The sequence below is a fragment of the Salvia hispanica genome, chromosome 4, assembly GCF_023119035.1.
Source record: "Salvia hispanica cultivar TCC Black 2014 chromosome 4, UniMelb_Shisp_WGS_1.0, whole genome shotgun sequence".
In the NCBI taxonomy this organism is placed as follows: domain Eukaryota; kingdom Viridiplantae; phylum Streptophyta; class Magnoliopsida; order Lamiales; family Lamiaceae; genus Salvia; species Salvia hispanica.
This window is the reverse complement of record NC_062968.1, coordinates 21727237-21745577: the sequence shown is the minus strand read 5'-3', so window position 1 is coordinate 21745577 and position 18341 is coordinate 21727237. Positions and strand designations below refer to the sequence as shown.

Sequence of the window (18341 nt, the reverse complement as noted above, 5' to 3'; positions counted from 1 at the left end):
TTACTAAATATCACGATAATATATTCGAAAATAAATTAGGAAATTCTGTTCCAGAAATATTATTTCGTCGATATTAAAGTAAAAGATTCAAGTGCCTTGTAATAGTGATTGTTTTGCACCTATTTTGTTTGTTGGAAAAGAACAAATTCTGGCAAATATAATTTCAAATAACTTATTCAAATATAAAAAATACTCGTATATTAAGATTTCAACACTGTACTCTCCTTGAATTAGCTGATAAATGTTAAAATAAAACTATACTCCAAATGCATAATTTTATACTATAATAGAAATTTCCTTAAATGAATTTATTTGTTGTTGTTGATAATAATATTAATACAAACACAAAATGCTATCCATATTTTTAAAATTCCCATTATGATTTGTTTAGTAAGTAAATAAAAGAATACGTACTAATATAAACATAAAATATGATTCATAATTCTAAAATTATAGTAGTATTAAAAATATCTTAAGAGCGAGTTTATTTTTTAGAAAATACAAGCAACCCTTAGTGTAGATATTAAATTGAATATTTGTGTGCTACTGTACAACGAAATATTTCACAGATACTGTAATTTTGTGTGGATTGTGGAATGGTATCCAACTTTTTTCTTAAAATAATACTCATCCCTCCCATTTCAATCTAAAGCTTTAGTTTTTTAGCCTTTTAGGTACGAGAGAGATAAATATGAATGATTAAAAAAGTTGTTTTATGCTAAAAAAATTACTGTTATCTTGACACGTCCCAATAAGAATTACTCCCTTCGTCCCCGATTAAGACTCACACTTTGACTGGACACGAGTTTTAAGAAATGTAAAAAAAAATTGGTTGAAAAAATTAAGAGAATGTGAGACCCATTTTTTTTATATTGGTTTTATAATAAAATGTGAGTGAATTGAGTTAGTAGAATATGGGACCTACTTACTATTTATGGTAAAAATGAAGTGTGACTCTTAATTGGGGACGGACCAAAATGAAAAAGTGTGACTCTTAATCGGGACGGAGGCAGTATGAGTCTCTTACATTGGAAAAGGGGTAGTGAAAAAATGAATTTATCTCAACACTCGGTCTTACTACCATCTCGATAGCATGGTATCAATGTTCAATGGTACATGAAACTTAATGGATGACAACACAAACAATACAAAACAAAACAAAACAAAACAAATGATAACAATATCATTGTCATATAATGTAAAATTGTAAATGGCTATCCATAACATGGCCAAGCAAGTTGATACAAATCGGTCGCCAAAGACATCCAAATCTAATTTTTTAATACGCACCTGCAAAACACTACACAGAAGTTGGAATACATTGCACCATCAATTTTGAAATCCCGGCATCTTCAGACAAGTCTAGCTCCTACCATGAACAACAACACGATGCGAGTATGTATTAGAGGCAATATATGATGAAACACCATAAGGTGTCGGTATGGATAAAGCGGTGCAGCTATGACAAGTTATGGATAGCAAACTTCTCTGGATAGTCACTATAAATATCCAACAGAACAATCAACTTTCGATCACCCTCGAAAAAATCTAAACACATAGACTTAAAGTATAATAAGGGGGTGTTCGGTTGACAAGACTAAATCTCATGATTAAATATGTATCATGTTTGGTTCATAAGATTGACCCTCACAACTTAATCCTAGATGGATAGTCTCATGATTATTAGTCATAACCTCCCCCTCCAACTAAAATAATCCCACAACTTAATCCTAGATGGATAGTCTCATGATAATTAGTCATGACAACCGAACGCCACCTAATAGTACTAACTATTTATATACCAGTACATCCTCATTTTGTTGCTTGAGCAATCATATTGCTTATGGAGCTAGCTTGCTCCTTGGCTGCCTCCACCAGAGAATCCTGTAAAAACAATTGGTTGTTACTTGGTAGGCTACAGAGTTTAGAATGGAAATCTTTCATAAGATTTCAAGTTTACATACTTGTGTAGCTATTAGGCGTGCCACTGTCTTCTTACTCGACTCTTGAAGTTCACCAGCAATCAGGATTTCATCTAATATATAATAAGCCTGCCATTACAGTAAACCTAGAACGTTACAATGAGGTATGGTGACCACAGAGCGTCTGCACTATACGCTGTATATTACACCATAAAGAAAAGAAAATAAACCAAATAGAATGAAACAAAACTATAACATCATGAAATAAAAATAGCAGTTATTCGGATACACGACTTCTATGGGTCAATATTTATAATTAGAAATGAACAAGCAATTAAATATAGGGGCTTGAGTCCCACTGAAAGCACGGGAGCAGTTTTCTCACCATGTGATGAGGGTTATATACTTATATTATAATTGTACTTTATGTGCAAGTTGATTCCCTGACTTATTTGGCAGTTGGGCTTTATTTGATCCAATGCAGATATATGATTAAATCTCTTTATTAGCTAATATCTATAAATCTCAAAAAGTACAGGAAGTGTGTGGAATCAGACCAAAACCTGTGCCCTGGGCAACTGTCAAAGAAGCGCTTATGGCCTTAGGCAAGGCAAAACGCAAAAGCTAGGTCTTATTCTGTAAGAACACATACATAGAAGGATTGAACGCACTACTTTTTCACACTTCTAGTCATGGAAGCCACAATAGCCATTGAACTTTTCAAAACAAAAACTATTAATGTGAACTGTGAACTATCAAGACAAAAACGAGAATAGGACAACAAAGAGAGACAAGAGTGAGGAGACAATGCCATCAGTTAGTACCTTCCAGGGTACAACTAATAACAGAGATAGATGTCTCACAGTTCACTCTAAACATATTTTGGACAGATGAAAATTCCCCAAACATTTCAAAAACAATTGAGGCAACTATCAACATACCTTATGGAAATTAAAGATCAAGTCCAGCTCACAGACCTAAAAAGACAGCAAAATAACATGTTGAACCTCATATCAAAAGGTAACTAAAATCTTAAAGGAGATGGTTGCTTCAGTTTGAGCCTTACACTTCCAAAGTAGCGATCTAGTATCTCAACAAAATGATGGATAATTTCAAGGACCTCCAATTCATTATCATCCTGGTCAATGCACATACAGAAATAAAGGCTAGCATACCTGCAAGATAATCAGTTCATTGCAGAAGAATTAGCCGTGCACATTATACAAGTACGGGGGCAACACAAGTTATATTAAAAAATGTGGGACAGGTTTAGAGAGAATACAAAATTTATACTACCTTTTGTAAACAACTTTGTATCCCCTCCATTCAACAAAGTTACAAAGCTTAGGGGCTCTAGTGAGAATCATACCGCTAAGCTCCCGGATAACCTTTACCAGGTAGAACTCCTCGTCAGTTAATTTTGAAAAGAGTTGAGAATTATCAACATAGCTTGAACGAATAACAAGCAAATTAAGTTTGAGAAATAAACTCTTGTATCAATTCTATGTTTTCAATTTTCACCATCATATTATAAGTCAAAGGAAGACGGAACTAACTCTAAGCAAGAAAAGGGTTAACAATGAGATGAGAATGCACTTTTTCTTACGCATACATCAATAGTAATGACATATACCTTTGTCCTTTCCTTTTGAGAATATGGTGAGTACCATTTTGTCAACCTTACTTTTCCTTGTCTGCTAATCAGAAGAACAAAGTGAATCTGAAATGATGGAGAAGCTTTAGTTGCTCATCAACAGTACAAAAGCAGTACATCACTTATCGACGGCATAGCTCATAAACAAGAAAGCAATAGGAGAAATTGAGTTTCTATCAACATATGGACTAGGTACACAAAACATGGTCAAGCTAGTAATTTAGTTACATAGAAAATGGCATAGCATCCATCTAAGGACTGGAAAAGACACAGCTTAAATGACCTACACAGGTGCCTTGTTACAATGCACAGTTGCACACAACACGGATACTGATTGATCTCGTATTCTACCTACATAAATCCTAGTTGATCAATTCTATAGTTGGAATGGTATCCTGTTGACAGCTTGTAAAATAGTAAGAGCAAAAATTCATTCGTTTGTTTTTTCATTCACTAGCTTATGAAAACTGGAAGTGCCTTGTTTTCGAATTCATGTCAATTTAACAATAGCCGAGTCTATTAACCCCAGCGGCATCAATAAATAGAGCGATGCAGAAATGAAGCTAACAAACAAGCCAACACAGCTAACATGTACGCATTGGAACTCATAAATCCCGATTAATTCATAATATTAGAGAAATTGAGAGGAGATGTAATCAACTAATCAGATCACGAAGGTGGAAAGACAGAAATCACCAATTATTTCGTACACAAATACACGTATGAGAATAAAAAATGTGAAATCGCGCTTAGAGAAAGTGCAGAGTCAGAAATAGGTAGGAATGGGGAAGGATACCATGGCGGGGGTGGCGGCAAGTCGTCGGAGTTGCAATCGGAGGTCTGATCTCAGCTGTTCACAACTTCACAACCGTCTACTTTTTTCAGATTTCATTTCTCTATGTTCTTATTCGGAATTTATTGGTCGAAAGAAAATTAAAAGTTAGTCCTTCACCTTTATCGGAAATATAGTTCTGGCCCGATCTTTAATATTTAATTATTTATTTTAGTAAATGATTAAATAAAATACGAATAAGATTTAACTTCACTCCGAAAATTTACAAATCATTCGAGTTATAATTTTCCGGATTATAATCTTCAGGTTTCATGACACTCGTCGAGCCAATCGGCCTCTATTTTTTTATTTTTTTTAAAAACTAATATATTTATGTTGTTAATTTTACAGTATCTATAATAACTAAATATCTATATTACAAATGAATGTTAATTCATATAGAAATTAATATGTAACTCACATAGAGAACATAATATACAATTTTTGTCCTAAATAATAATTATTCTTATTTAAAAATTTTAACATATACTAGTTTTTTATCATAAATGCAAAAAATAAATAAAATATTGATTTTATAAGTTGCAAATAATGATATGTGTACATTTATAAAATAACACTACTAATAAAATGTAGTATAATACCAATAAACTAGTACAGTAATAATTTGATGATGTCATATATAATCAATCAACTACATGCTGATGGAACTAACGCAAATAAAGTTGAGGTCATACAATTCCACAAACCATATGGAGTATAACTGAAAGAAAAGGACTAGTTTATACTCCACAACCTCTCAAGCAGAGCAGATATTTTCTCTCTATAAAAAAGCCAATAAAATCTCAGTCACACTTTGACAATCTCACTGTACAGAAAACCTCCAAAAATGCAAACCAAGACATCATAATAATCTTTAAAAACTGATGAAGTCATCCCCATGCCATTTCAGTTACTTCCTTATGGATCAAATACCGAAAAGACGAGTTTTCCTCTAGCCAACATACGCACTTTTCAGGTCGACTCTTTGCGAATCTGTCGATCACCTTCTGCTGATATTCAGGTAGGCAGTCACTAACAACTTTCAGAAGTGCAGACATGCCAAGTGACATATCCTTGGCATAATAGTGCAAGATTTTTGGCAGGTACAGCCTTTTCTGCTTATGGACATACGCTGTAGCTTGTATGAACTCTTCTTTGGCAATATTCAGATCCTCAAATATACTCTTTGCATTGTAAATGCGAATCTGCAATTTGAGAAAAAAAAAAGGAACGAAGAATACACCATTTTCAGCTGTGGACCAGAAAGAAGAAGATCAATCAAGCAAGTCAGAGAAACATCTAACAAATGGCTTACCGCAGGGTCAGAGCGTGCTCCTGAGCTAAGTGCGAAATGAACCAGAGGTTCAGGATAGTCAATAGCATAGACATGTCTTGAGATCCCATTTTTGAATTTCCTCCCCGGAGAGAGAAGTGTCTGAAGCCACTGCATTCGTGCATGCCATATTAAGTCAACAAGTTGCTAAATCAAGAAAGCTATGGAGTGGGGAAGATTTCAGTTTTGTGTCAGATAATCAGCAATCAGGAAAAGACTATTATTATCTCAATAAGTTGTTTTGATGTCTAATTAGTCAGGATATAACCAAAGTCGACCGGATTGCATTCACGTGTAAAGTACTCGTTTTTACATTACAATATGCCCAGCTCAAGAAAGTCATTTACCGGAGCAGAATAGTGAGATTTTATTCCCAAAATGGAGCTTTGTATGTCGTAAGCATTAATGCTATGCCCACCCACATTATACACAGCCTGAAAGGGAGTTTGCAAATGGAAATGTCAGATATGTAGACAAGAACCTAATGAAAGACTGAGCGCATAAAAATTCTCTTATCAGCCATTATTACCTTTGTGATGGCAGTGCTTTTTGTATAGGTTTGAGTTTCATATGCTAAATGAGCCTGCAAACAAAGTTGATAATAAATGAAGGAATGCATCATTCCAGTTTGCAACTTGATGCATATAGCCAGTGAATATTCAGTTTACAGATTATGCATCTCAGACAGAATTCAGCTTGCATTCTGATACATTTTTTTGTTTGTACGAGAGAACTATAAAAGGGGTAGCAATATTATCTTGTTATATGTAATGATTTGCATCAGATCAGGTTCAGGCCACTCACGCATTTATTTATGTTTATTTAAAGTGGTATGGTCTTTATCAGAATATAATGTTAGAGAAGGGCGAAAGACATACATGCATCGTCAATGCATTGTGAATATTAATCCAAAAGGCAAGCTTCTGTTCGCGCCTCATCTTCCTCGGGTCAAGATTCTCAAGACTTTTGACTAGAGACCTGCAAAAAGTAAAAGCAAATGATCACACTGCAAAAGCATCATCATGCTTAGTTATACCAAGGAGAGATAACTATTCACTCTCAACTTAAGGGCCCATATGGAACATAATTAAATATATTTCCTATCACCTAGCTTTTTTATGTTTAAGGTAGATATATGATCCAATTCCATTAGTTTTTCATAAATGGAGTTTAAATAGGGCACATTTGTAAATACAAACCTAAACTTCTGAAGCATTATGGCAGCGTGACTGTAACTCTCGCCATCTAAGCATATCTTCAGGACTTCAACCATTGCAGCATAAGGTCCATTATCTTGTTTCAGACCTTCAATAGTGTAACTCTCAGAAACTTCATCATTACACTGAGGACTCCAATTGCCAGATAAGTTTCTGGGAGAAAAAGTGCTTGAGGACCAGAACGATGAATTTGAAGAAACTGAATACCCTTTATGACTTCGTGTGGAGCTGCCCAGTTTGCAGTAAATGGCAGATATACACCTTAGGATACCTTCAGATAGCTTATCCGGGAAAATGCAGGAATCATCAATGCAAAAATTACCAAGATGCTCTGCAAGACAACGTCGTCTAAAATAAACAACACTCTTCCTTTCCTGCAATGCACCAACCATATTCAGTCCAAATATAAGATGAATTACTATGTGAGTGCGTAAAAAACCAACTGTATTCAATGTGAAACAAGGTAATAGGTATATCACCCTTTCAGATGATGACTTTGGAGTAGTAAACGGAGCCATATCATTTGGTCCAGTTAAGGCACTAGTGGGGGATAAATCTCCTTGATTTTCATAATAATCTTTCGTTCTCTGTGCTGATTGATCAGATGAAACACGTGGCTGTATTCCAGTCATTTGTTGGTCTCCCGGATTACTTGGGATAGTTTTCTGGAGAGATGTACGATAAACACTCTTCCTTTCCTGCAATGCACCAACCATATTCAGTCCAAATATAAGATGAATTAATATGTGAGTGCGTAAAAATCCAACTGTACTCAATGTGAAACAAGGTAATAGGTATATCACCCTTTCAGATGATGACTTTGGAGTAGTAAACGGAACCATATCATTTGGTCCAGTTAAGGCACTAGTGGGGGATAAATATCCTTGATGTTCATAATAATCTTTCGTTCTCTGTGATGATTGATCAGATGAAACACGTGGCTGTATTCCGGTCATTTGTTGGTCTCCCGGATTACTTGGGATAGTTTTCTGGAGAGATGTACGATAAACACTCTTCCTTTCCTGCAATGCACCAACCATATTCAGTCCAAATATTAGATGAATTACTATGTGAAAGCAAATATATGTGAGTGTGTAGAAAGCCAACTGTACTCGTGTGAAACAAGGTAATAGGTGTAGGTATATCACCCTTTCAGATGATGACTTTGGAGTAGTAAATGGAACCATATCATTTGGTCCAGTTAAGGCACTAGTGGGGGATAAATATCCTTGATGTTCATAACAGTCTTTGGACATTTCTGACTTTATTCTCTGGGATGATTGATCAGATGTAACACTTGGCTGTATTCCAGTCATTTGTTGGTCTCCTGGATTACTTAGTCTAGTTTTCTGGAATGATGTACGATAGAGAGAAAGAAGATACTGTTCCAAACGCACTATTTCAACATCGAGTGTAGTGATTTCTTTCACCAAATCTGATGAAGTCTGCAGCAAACAGAGCCAAATAATCGAATTACTCCACCATACATAAAAAAAAAAGGAATCACGAAGCAACTAAGTTCATAATAGCAAAATGCTCCAATAGTAGAATCACTGAATCACAAAATGCAATACTGCTAATTCTGTGTTTTCACTTGCTATTATTTCATATAGTCGTCTATCAAGGTGAATGTGAAGTCACATTGCTTCAGAGGTCTCTTACTTGCACAAACAAACATGTTTAACGCTTGCTCCAAGTATTCCAACGGAATCGAGATTCGGCATAACAAAATGAAATTGGGCATTTTTGTTAAACAACTGGAATAACAAGACCTCATACATCCCTTTCAGCAAAACAACCAAAACATGTGAAATCCACAGCAAATGAATGTTAAATCTATGTAACATAACGGCATTGCCTTCATCATCATCAGCTCATCACCATAAATCACATTCTCCCTTTAACCATTCCACACACACACAATTAAATCGGCATTATCCACAATTAATGCAGCAATGTAGGTACAAACATTACTAAAACACAAAAACCACAACAGCAAAATCAACTCACGCGATTCATATGGTGGGAAGGCGTGGACGACGACATGTTGAGCGGGCTGCAAAGAGGCGATGCAGCAGCGAGCAGCGGCGGAGGAGGAGGAGAGGAGAAGCAGTCCATTTGAGTTCGCGACCAAAAATCAGAATAAATCAACGAGGCAGCACCGACAGTGGCAGAGGAAGAATCGCGAGGTGGGGCAGGAGAAGGAATTGGAGGAATAAAATCATGTAAAAAATATCCCAAGGGTTGGCGCCACGACAACAATCAGCATATGCGAGCAGAGGTGGAGAGGGGCCGAAGCGATTAAATGGAGAATGCCCCACAGCAAGCGAGATAGGGTGGGTGGGAGGACATAATAAATTTGGGGGGGATTCAGTAGGTCGACGCCATTGAAGAAGGAAATTGAATGGAGAAACGGTAAAATGGTAATTATGGTGGGAGAAGGAGTGTTGTGATCATCGTCTTCAGCTGCACTGTCGGTGAATGCTCACTTATTTCTGTATTTTGCGGCAAATGAGAATATATTTCAAAAATACTCCTACAAATTACTCAAATCTTTTTATTTAATATTTACAAATTACTAAAACCGTTTTTTATATTTAACAAATTGGTGTTTAGAGATTGAATTCTAAATTATAGTATAAAGTATGCAATGGAAAGAAGGAATAAAGTGGGCGTACGGAATAAAAAGTAGTAATAAAATTAAAAAGAGAATAAATTTTTCTTGCCAAAAATTGGAATAAAGTTATGGAAGACAAAGATGGAATAAGTAAAAAGAATGAATTTTTTTATAAAAAAAATAAATAACTCGACTATCTTTATTGATCTGGAAATGAATATGACTTTATTGGGGTGGATAGCGGTGCTAATCATTGGCGGACGCAAAAATGAACGGGGACGGGGGCTAAATTCTCAAATTTTACGTTAAAATAAATTTGTAGGTAATTTAGATTATTAATAGGGGCTTTTATATAATAATGTGTATAGAATATGAATAAATTTTAGAACTTTATAGTAGAAAAAAATTAAAAAATAAATTCATTAGGGGCTAAAGCCCTTCCCCCATTGTGTGTAGGTCCGCCAGTGGTGCTAATTGTATAATAAAGTGCGAATAAAATTAAATAGTGAAAAGTAAAATTCATTTACTATAATTAGTATAAAGTAAATGAGACATGTATTTGAAGACGGGTCTGAAAAGAAAATATGAGGCATGTAATTACATATGGAGTATAAAATGGCCGATTATATCATAACTTTGACATATCTCCAATTGTTCTATAATCTTGTACATAGGCTTTTGAATGATGTGATAGAGGGAAAATACTACGCGGACAAACTTTCGACTAAATAAATGACATCCTTTAATATATAGTCAATCAAGTATTTAATTTTTACACGTATACATGCTACGTTAAATTGAAAAGATAGCAAATTTTTTAACGTGTGACAACTAAGAAAAAATATTAAAATTATAATATTATCAATCGTTTTCAAGAACTGCGAGATTGAACAAACTTTGTGCTGGCTATTTATCCTAAAATGAGTAGATAATTTACTTTCTTTTGTACTTTTTCTATTTGAAAATAATCATAATAATTGCATGCTAAATCTATGAACCATCACTCGAGTGTCGAAAATTGCATTTTAGGGTATGATTGACCAAATTTAATGATATTAGTATATAATATACTTTCAAACATTTTACAGATATAGTATGATTATTAAAATGAAGTAGGAGTACTAGTAAGAATATATAAAAGAACATTACATTTTCCAAAATATTACACGCACGCGCAATTAATAGTCGAAAGATATGCACATGACAATGACGAGTGGTACATGAGATTTAATAAAACGTAACATTAAATATTCTAAATAGGAAAAATATAATCTAGTTGTATGCAACCTAAGATTGATTATTGATAAGAAGTAAGTCACGTGATTTTATTGTTTTATACTACTATTTTATCTTTCTAATTTAGTAACTCTATCAAATAGTAATATATTATCGACTTATCGAGGGACTTGGTTTCAATTAAATAAAAGAAATGCAAAAGAAATTGGAAGGAAATTAGATGTAAAAGACAATAAAATTAGATCTATTTTTATATGGAGTACTATTAATTTTATAATAAAAATGTGAATGTAAGGATTTAGTGATATTGAAATCCACTTATTAGAAATTTATTAGAAATTTGTAAAAGAGTAAATAGAATTTTTAATTGAAAATGCACTGAGATGGAAAAATGGAATATTTTATAATGAACGTTATTAAAATTGAATTCTTTAGTTAAAGATGGTGGGGGATTATTATAACAAATTTTTTTATATTGGACAGATGAGTGTAGTATGCTTGGCTAGATTTTCCATTAGATATTTTGTCAAATTATATGCATAGTATCGGTTAAATGTACAATAAACATACAAAAAATGATTTATTGGATTAAATTTTAGATGGCAAATATTATATCATGCATATGTAATTATATTCAGCAATTTAGATGGCGAAGATTATATCATGCATATGTAATTATAGAAGGATGATATGCTACCTACTTTATTCGAGCTTCTTATATGACCTTCTCATTCGATGCACGTTTAATATTGTTCATTTTAATTTGTATAGTATTTAGTTTGATCATGATACAATAAAAAATATTATTGAATATTTTAATTTTATAAAATTCATAAAAATCAAAGTTTGATTTGCTCGTCTTCTATATAATTTTAAATAAATTAGTAAAATAATAAATCAAGCTTTGATTTGTTATGAATTTTGTACAATTAAAATTTACAATAATAAATTTTAATATATTAGAATCAAATTAAATATATATAAATCAAAATGAACAATATTAAACGTATTTTAAAGGATAGTGATACTCAGCTCACATAAATTTTGAAATATAGTACCGTTTCGATGAAACATTCTCTTGTACTGTATATTGACGAAAAAAACATTATTCATTCTCTTGCCGTACTATTAAATTGATTAATTGCTATACAAATAATCGAGAAAAATGAATCAACTATTGTTAATTTGAATTCATACAATAAGTAGCCCTCTTGCAAAACGATTATATCAATTAATGCTATTACCCAATAATATTAATTCTCACTCGTTTTGTAACTTCAATTCCCAATTGTTGATACTTTTTTCTCTCTGATAATAAATTTGATTATCTAACTACATACTGTACTTATTGCGATCAATTACAGATTCAAACCAATATTCAAATGTTTTATTACAATCATTATGGCACAACGCGAACTGAAAATTCCTAGCACGTAGTATCAAATTTCAATAATGCTACTTTATATGACCAAATTAAAATAAATTGGAGAATGGAGAATATCATACAATTGACTTGGATAACAAACGTCATCACCCACGTAATTGGATCTCCAAATATTTTCTGAAGTTGAAAAACTCAATTCAAACTTACTGTAGTTTAGTTTGTATACATAGGTCAAAAACATGATTATGCAATCAAACCATATAAAGATATAAAGTGTATTTTCTAACTGCGGCTGCTATTTTTTCTATGGTTATATAAGTCGAGATACCAATCATGACAACACATAATAATATTTTCAAAATTAAAAGAGTACCCAATCCTATCTTGACCGTTTGCTCCCTAAGAATTTTAGTTATTAGGATCTATCAAAGGGATTAAAAATTGCTCCCTAAGAATTTTAGTTATTAGGATCTATCAAAGGGATTAAAAATTACTTTATGAAGTGAGTTATTCAACTAAACTTGGATGTCAAACTATGTTTTCAGGTTAAAATATATTATACTTAACGTACATCTCCAAATATGGAAATTAAATAACACTAGTGACGACACAACTATACTCGTTAGCAATGTTGTCAAGTATACTCCAGTGATCGAGAATACTCGGTGATTAAAAAATTATCAATTTCAATTCTAGTAAATAGGAATGGTAAATTTAACAAATCGTTGACAGGAATGAAATTGTGGTTCCGGTTCAAAATCGTCAGTTTTTAGTAATCTTGTCAACCTTTCTAGTAGTAGTATTATCTTTCAACTATATTTTTTAAATTTTTCATATATTTTTTTTTCAATTTATAATTAAGCTATTAACAGATGTGCGATTTAAAAAATTTAAGAACAAGAACCGGACCAATAGAGTCATATACGAACTCTAATTGAGTAAAACCCATGATCTAATTCTGGTATCGAAAAGCCATGATCCAATTCCAGGGATTGAAACCACAAATTCCGACCTAACCATGCATCTCACTACGACACCACCACCCATGCTAAGTATTCATTAATCACGCATCAAGGTCACCAATTGAAGAAATTTTAATTGCTCCAACACAGAGACGGACCTACATGGACGGTTGGGGGTCTCATGGTTCCCAACAATTCTAACCTTTACTATACCGTGAATATTCAAAAGAATTAAATAGCCACTCAGCACAAGTGGTAAATTTCTTGGTCTATCGACTGCCGGCTCTGTGTTCAATTCCCAACAAGATTATTTGGGCTTTAATCATTTTATTTGTATTTTTACTATTTTTTATGATATTTTTTTATACTCGTTAACTGTACACAAAAAGTTCCTGTTTAATAGTACTTCATTAAAAACTTATTTCAGAATTTATACATAATTGATACTTTCAATTTTTTAGCTATTTATTGTGATGTTTTTTTCTTCTATAACTATTATATACAAAAATATTCATGTTATATAATGAAGATAACTTATTTCAGAATTTATAAATAATTGATACTTTGAAATTTTTAGCTATTTTTTGTGATGTTTTTTTTCCATAACTTATATCCAAAAATGTTCATGCTATATACTCCTTCATTAATTAACTTATTTTAAAATTTATTCATATTTATTATTAAATATATACATATATCTAGTTTCATTAATTAACTTATTTTAAAATTTATTCATATTTATTATTAAATATATACATATATCTAGTTTCTATATCATCTACTATTTTTTATGATATTTTTTTATACTCGTTAACTGTACACAAAAAGTTCCTGTTTAATAGTACTTCATTAAAAACTTATTTCAGAATTTATACATAATTGATACTTTCAATTTTTTAGCTATTTATTGTGATGTTTTTTTCTTCTATAACTATTATATACAAAAATATTCATGTTATATAATGAAGATAACTTATTTCAGAATTTATAAATAATTGATACTTTGAAATTTTTAGCTATTTTTTGTGATGTTTTTTTTCCATAACTTATATCCAAAAATGTTCATGCTATATACTCCTTCATTAATTAACTTATTTTAAAATTTATTCATATTTATTATTAAATATATGGTAAACTGCTTCTAAAATCATGAACTTTGCCAAAAGTTTGGTATTTCCCGTGAATTTTAAATGTTGCACGAAAAATCACATACTTTGCCGGGTTGTGCAAATTTCCCAAACAACCCGACCCGGTAGTTTTCCGGCATAAGCTTATCTTATGTGGCAGCCGGATGCGTGACTAGGCAGCCGGAACACAAAACTACGTCGTTTTGTATTTTGCAAAAAAAAAAAATTTACTAAAAATAACAGATTTCTTAAAATATAATCCATCCTAATCATGCTTTGTGTGAAATCAGATTTCATAAAAAATCAGAGGTAAAGTGAGAGAGAAGGATGGTGGCGGAGATGAATTGGGGACGTGAATTAGAAGGGGGAGATGAATTGGGGCGGTCGGCGGTGGATGGTGATGATAGGGGCGGAGCCAGTGAGAGGAAGGGACGGAGGGCGACGGAGCGCCGCCGCCGCCGCTGAGGAGATGAATTGGGGCGGTCGGCGGTGGATGCTGATGATGGGGGCGGAGCCAGCGAGAGGAAGGAACGGAGGGCGACGGAGCGAAGATTTGGCGCGACTTGTTTGCGGAGATGACGGTGAGAATGAGGTAAACAACCAGAGCGAAATACGAAATCGACGAAGCAGCAATTGCCTTTCTGCAGAACTCGCCGAAGTAGCCGCAAATCGCCACCCATCCGGCGTGGCTGTTGCCGTATTTCCCCATGTACCCCACGGCCGTCGCCACCGCACACGTCGCCATCAGCAGCACCGTCACGATCTACCCCAATTTTCCCCCAAATTAAACTCAATTTCGTCAATTATTCAAATATACGAGACTAACTTTACCAGATCATGCAGGAAGATGTAGAAGATGAAAAACCTATAAACAATTTCTAAAAAAATTGAGAAAATAAAAGAGAAATTGAATGAATAATGTATAGATCTTAGTTGAAATTAATCGTGATATTTAGCCAACTTGGGCGTTTTTTTATGTTAGGAGAATTAAAAATTAATAATTATTCCATGTCATCGCACACTAAGCCGCCACAACATCTTCCACGTTAGCTTAAATACACACGTCAGCACACTACTTAGCCGGAAAACCCGACTCGGGAAATTTGCACACGAGAGTAAAGTTCATGATTTTTTATGCAACATTTAAAATTTACGGGAAAAACCAAACTTTTATGAAAGTTTATATATATATCTAGTTTCTATATCATCTAATTAAATCTATCACATTATTCATTTCCCTCGCATCATGGTAGTGTCGCAACTTTTGGCTATGCCGCCATAAAAAAATAGCTTACAATTATTACTAGGAAATTGGAACCCCCCACTTTAAAATCTTGTGTCCGCCACTGCTCCAACAAATCTATTTATTAAGTACTAATCTATTTATTACTACTACAATTGCATATGCAATTTGAATTTTTGAATTTGACATTTTGCGACGAAATTAATTATGCTCGGTCCAATCTATTAAATATACATTCGCCCACATATAGAATATTATTCAATGCTTTAGCATGAAACCATGTATAGAATATCATTTCATGTATAAACATGAAACATTCAATAATTATACACTACTTTACAAAAATATGAAGAGATTTATTCGCATATGATGTGAACACGAAGGTATTATAGTAGTAATACACAATGACAGATGATCTTATCTGCAAACGTATCAATACATGATGATTTTGTCTCCAAATCTGCCGATCGACAGCTAGAACATGCATTTTCAACCTCTGTTTTGTTCTTCAAATTATAGCTTCAACTCAATTCGATTTCCATACTAATAAAAACTCCTATCTATGGAATATCCAAATTCCAAATGTGGATCGACGGATTCAGAAAAAAAGGACTCAAAATTATTTACAGCGGAGAAATTAATCGATCAATAGTTTAATCAATCAATTAATTAAGGAGGATTGAGCCTTCGTTGATCGTGTTGAGCCTAATTCTGAAGGATCGAACCGCCAATTTCGCTCGCCGCGAAGTGTATCTATGCAGCTTCCTCACTGAGCCAGATCTCGAAACGCCGCTCGGTGACGGCGCCGCCTTCCTCTGATGTTTGGCGTGAACGGACGAATCGCCGCCGATTTTGATCGGATGAATCGACCGCGGATCCTCCTCCGCCACCAGAACAGGCGAGATCCTCGACTTGCGGCTCCGCCGCGGATTGAAGTCGTTGAACGCGGCGCTGGCCTTGACGGCGAGCGCGGCCATGTCGGAGGCGGCGAGGCGGCTCTGGAGCCTCGACGCCGGCATCACGAAGTAGATCTGGTCAGGCTCCAGCGGCTCCTCCGCGTCGAGGCGCGGTATGTAGTCGTCGAAGTAGAGGCGGTCGGAGTTGCAGAGGAAGACGGAGTCCGGCGACGACGTCTCGAATGTAATCACCTGCGACGCCGTGACTGGGAGAGGATACCGCCGGAGCTCTCCGGCGACGGAGATCACTGTCGCGCACGGTTTCTGATGGCGAGAGCGATCGGAGCCCGACGATATGCAACATCCCATTTTCGTTTATGTGAGTGTGAAATCAATTGAGATTTGAGAGAGAGAGAGGAGTGAATGTGTAAAACTAAAATGGGGAAATGAGGCTGGGTGGGGTGGGTTAATATAGAGATGGGGTGGGGGGGTGGTGAAGGGGTAAGCACGTGATGTAAGGGGTGAGTCAGCAAACCTTCCGTCTCAAGCATGTGCTGCTTCCTCGCCGCGTGCCCAATTCTTCTAACAAACTTCCGTTATGTTTCGACTCTTTTTCATATGTCTCTCTTCCAATAATTATTGTTTCACTTTAATCGTTTATCTTAGAGTTAAGGCCACGTATGGTCCCCTATATATGGCTGTTTTACCAATTTGGTCCCAAATATTATCTTTTTGATTATTTGGTCTCTCATAAATTAACTCTGACCCGATCTCAACTTGACGGAACCGTCAATAATAGACGGCGAAGCTCTGTCAACCCCCTCGCCCGCCGCCACGATCGCCTCCCCGTCTCCCCCTTCTACGACGCCGCCGCCTGCCTCCCCCTTCTACGACGCCCGCCGCCACGACCGCGCCACCTGCGCCGCCCACCGACGCCGCCGCCCTCTGCACCACCTGCGACACCGAGAGCAGTAGCTTATTACTTGGTGTTGGAGTGCAAGTGGTGGGAAGATTTCAAAATTGGGGGTTATGAGCTTTAGGTTACTGAAATGAAGAATGTTGAAAAACCCAAATGGTTGGAGAGGTTGCCTTTGGAGCTTGAATTTTATCCCACTGATACTGAATTCGCCGACCCAATTGCTTACATATCTAAGAGAAAGAAACGAGTGCTTTTGGCGCGGTCGTGGCGGCAGGCGTCGTAGAAGGGGGAGGCGGGCGGCGGCGTCGTAGAAGGGGGAGACGGGGAGGCGATCGTGGTGGCGGGCGAGGGGGTTGGTAGAGCTTCGCCGTCTATTATTGACGGTTCCATCAAGTTGGACCAATTCGGGTTAGAGTTAATTTGTGAGGGACCAAATAATCAAAAAGATAATGTTCGGGATCAAATTGGTAAAACAATCATATGTTAGGGACCATTTGTGGCCTTAACTCTTTAACTTATTATTATAATTTTGAATATAAATGAAAATTAAATGATCAAAATATCACAAACAAAAAATAACTCACTAAATAGCTTAAGTGTCGCCCTCAATAATGCCAAAAACAGTATAAAAAAAAGCTAAATGAAAACAAATTGTTTAATTTTGATGAAAATGTTTCATGATTTTTTTTTCCCTTTCATCTGCGGGTCTGCCAAGACCTTTGGTCTTCCGCTTGACGTAAATATTGATTTTATTGAGGTGTATGACGAGATCTTTCAAGTTCCCTCATAGACAAATATATAAGCGTGAAATTCAGAAGAGCAAGCACGCTTCTCATTATTAACGCATTCTCTGTCTCTTTACACTCATCTATTATTGTTCACACATTACCAATCAATTTTTGGAGCATTTGTTGCTCGATTTGCAAAAGTCCTTCAAATTTATTAGGGCCTAGTGAGTTTAATGTGCTTTTACACACTAGAAGAGCATTTAGTTGTGGT

The 18341-nt window shown here is 35.0% G+C and overlaps 3 protein-coding genes across 4 annotated transcripts; all 3 read right to left on the bottom strand.

The window, feature by feature from the left end:
- Window positions 1-1172: 1172 nt before the first annotated feature.
- LOC125218866 (AP-1 complex subunit sigma-2-like) lies at window positions 1173-4513 on the bottom strand. Its single transcript, XM_048120645.1, has 8 exons — window positions 4373-4513; window positions 3556-3642; window positions 3219-3310; window positions 2989-3097; window positions 2864-2899; window positions 1965-2051; window positions 1803-1884; window positions 1173-1369 (listed from the first exon to the last, which is right to left on the bottom strand). The coding sequence occupies exons 1-7, from the start codon at window positions 4373-4375 to the stop codon at window positions 1813-1815; spliced, it is 486 nt and encodes a 161-aa protein (XP_047976602.1). The 5' UTR covers window positions 4376-4513; the 3' UTR covers window positions 1173-1369; window positions 1803-1812.
- Window positions 4514-5018: 505 nt separating this feature from the next.
- LOC125217867 lies at window positions 5019-9434 on the bottom strand. 2 transcript variants are annotated; one of them, XM_048119430.1, is made up of 10 exons: window positions 8969-9434; window positions 8107-8403; window positions 7762-7980; window positions 7438-7656; window positions 6941-7332; window positions 6620-6719; window positions 6271-6324; window positions 6089-6175; window positions 5724-5852; window positions 5019-5613 (listed from the first exon to the last, which is right to left on the bottom strand). In XM_048119430.1, exons 1-10 carry the CDS (start codon window positions 9074-9076, stop codon window positions 5299-5301), a joined length of 1920 nt encoding a protein of 639 aa, XP_047975387.1. In that variant the 5' UTR covers window positions 9077-9434; the 3' UTR covers window positions 5019-5298. The 2 variants fall into 2 exon arrangements, with proteins under 2 accessions (XP_047975387.1, XP_047975388.1); XM_048119431.1 differs by lacking the exons at window positions 7438-7656; window positions 7762-7980.
- A 6428-nt stretch (window positions 9435-15862) lies between these two features.
- Window positions 15863-16856, bottom strand: LOC125219481. Its single transcript, XM_048121460.1, has one exon. It carries the CDS (start codon window positions 16790-16792, stop codon window positions 16193-16195), a length of 600 nt encoding a protein of 199 aa, XP_047977417.1. The 5' UTR covers window positions 16793-16856; the 3' UTR covers window positions 15863-16192.
- Window positions 16857-18341: the final 1485 nt, after the last annotated feature.

What these genes read in the sequence shown, in the direction of transcription:
- LOC125218866 (XM_048120645.1), bottom strand. An exon ending in TAGATCGCTACTTTGGAAGT is followed by an intron (nt 2,900 to 2,988) that starts GTAAGGCTCAAA and finishes CTGTCTTTTTAG; the next exon opens with GTCTGTGAGCTGGACTTGAT. An exon ending in TGATCTTTAATTTCCATAAG is followed by an intron (nt 2,052 to 2,863) that starts GTATGTTGATAG and finishes CTGTAATGGCAG; the next exon opens with GCTTATTATATATTAGATGA.
- LOC125217867 (XM_048119430.1), bottom strand. Translation starts at nt 9,076, where the DNA reads ATGGACTGCTTCTCCTCTCCTCCTCCTCCGCCGCTGCTCGCTGCTGCA. An exon ending in ATAATGCTTCAGAAGTTTAG is followed by an intron (nt 6,720 to 6,940) that starts GTTTGTATTTAC and finishes TACTTTTTGCAG; the next exon opens with GTCTCTAGTCAAAAGTCTTG. An exon ending in ACAATGCATTGACGATGCAT is followed by an intron (nt 6,325 to 6,619) that starts GTATGTCTTTCG and finishes CTTTGTTTGCAG; the next exon opens with GCTCATTTAGCATATGAAAC.
- LOC125219481 (XM_048121460.1), bottom strand. Translation starts at nt 16,792, where the DNA reads ATGGGATGTTGCATATCGTCGGGCTCCGATCGCTCTCGCCATCAGAAA.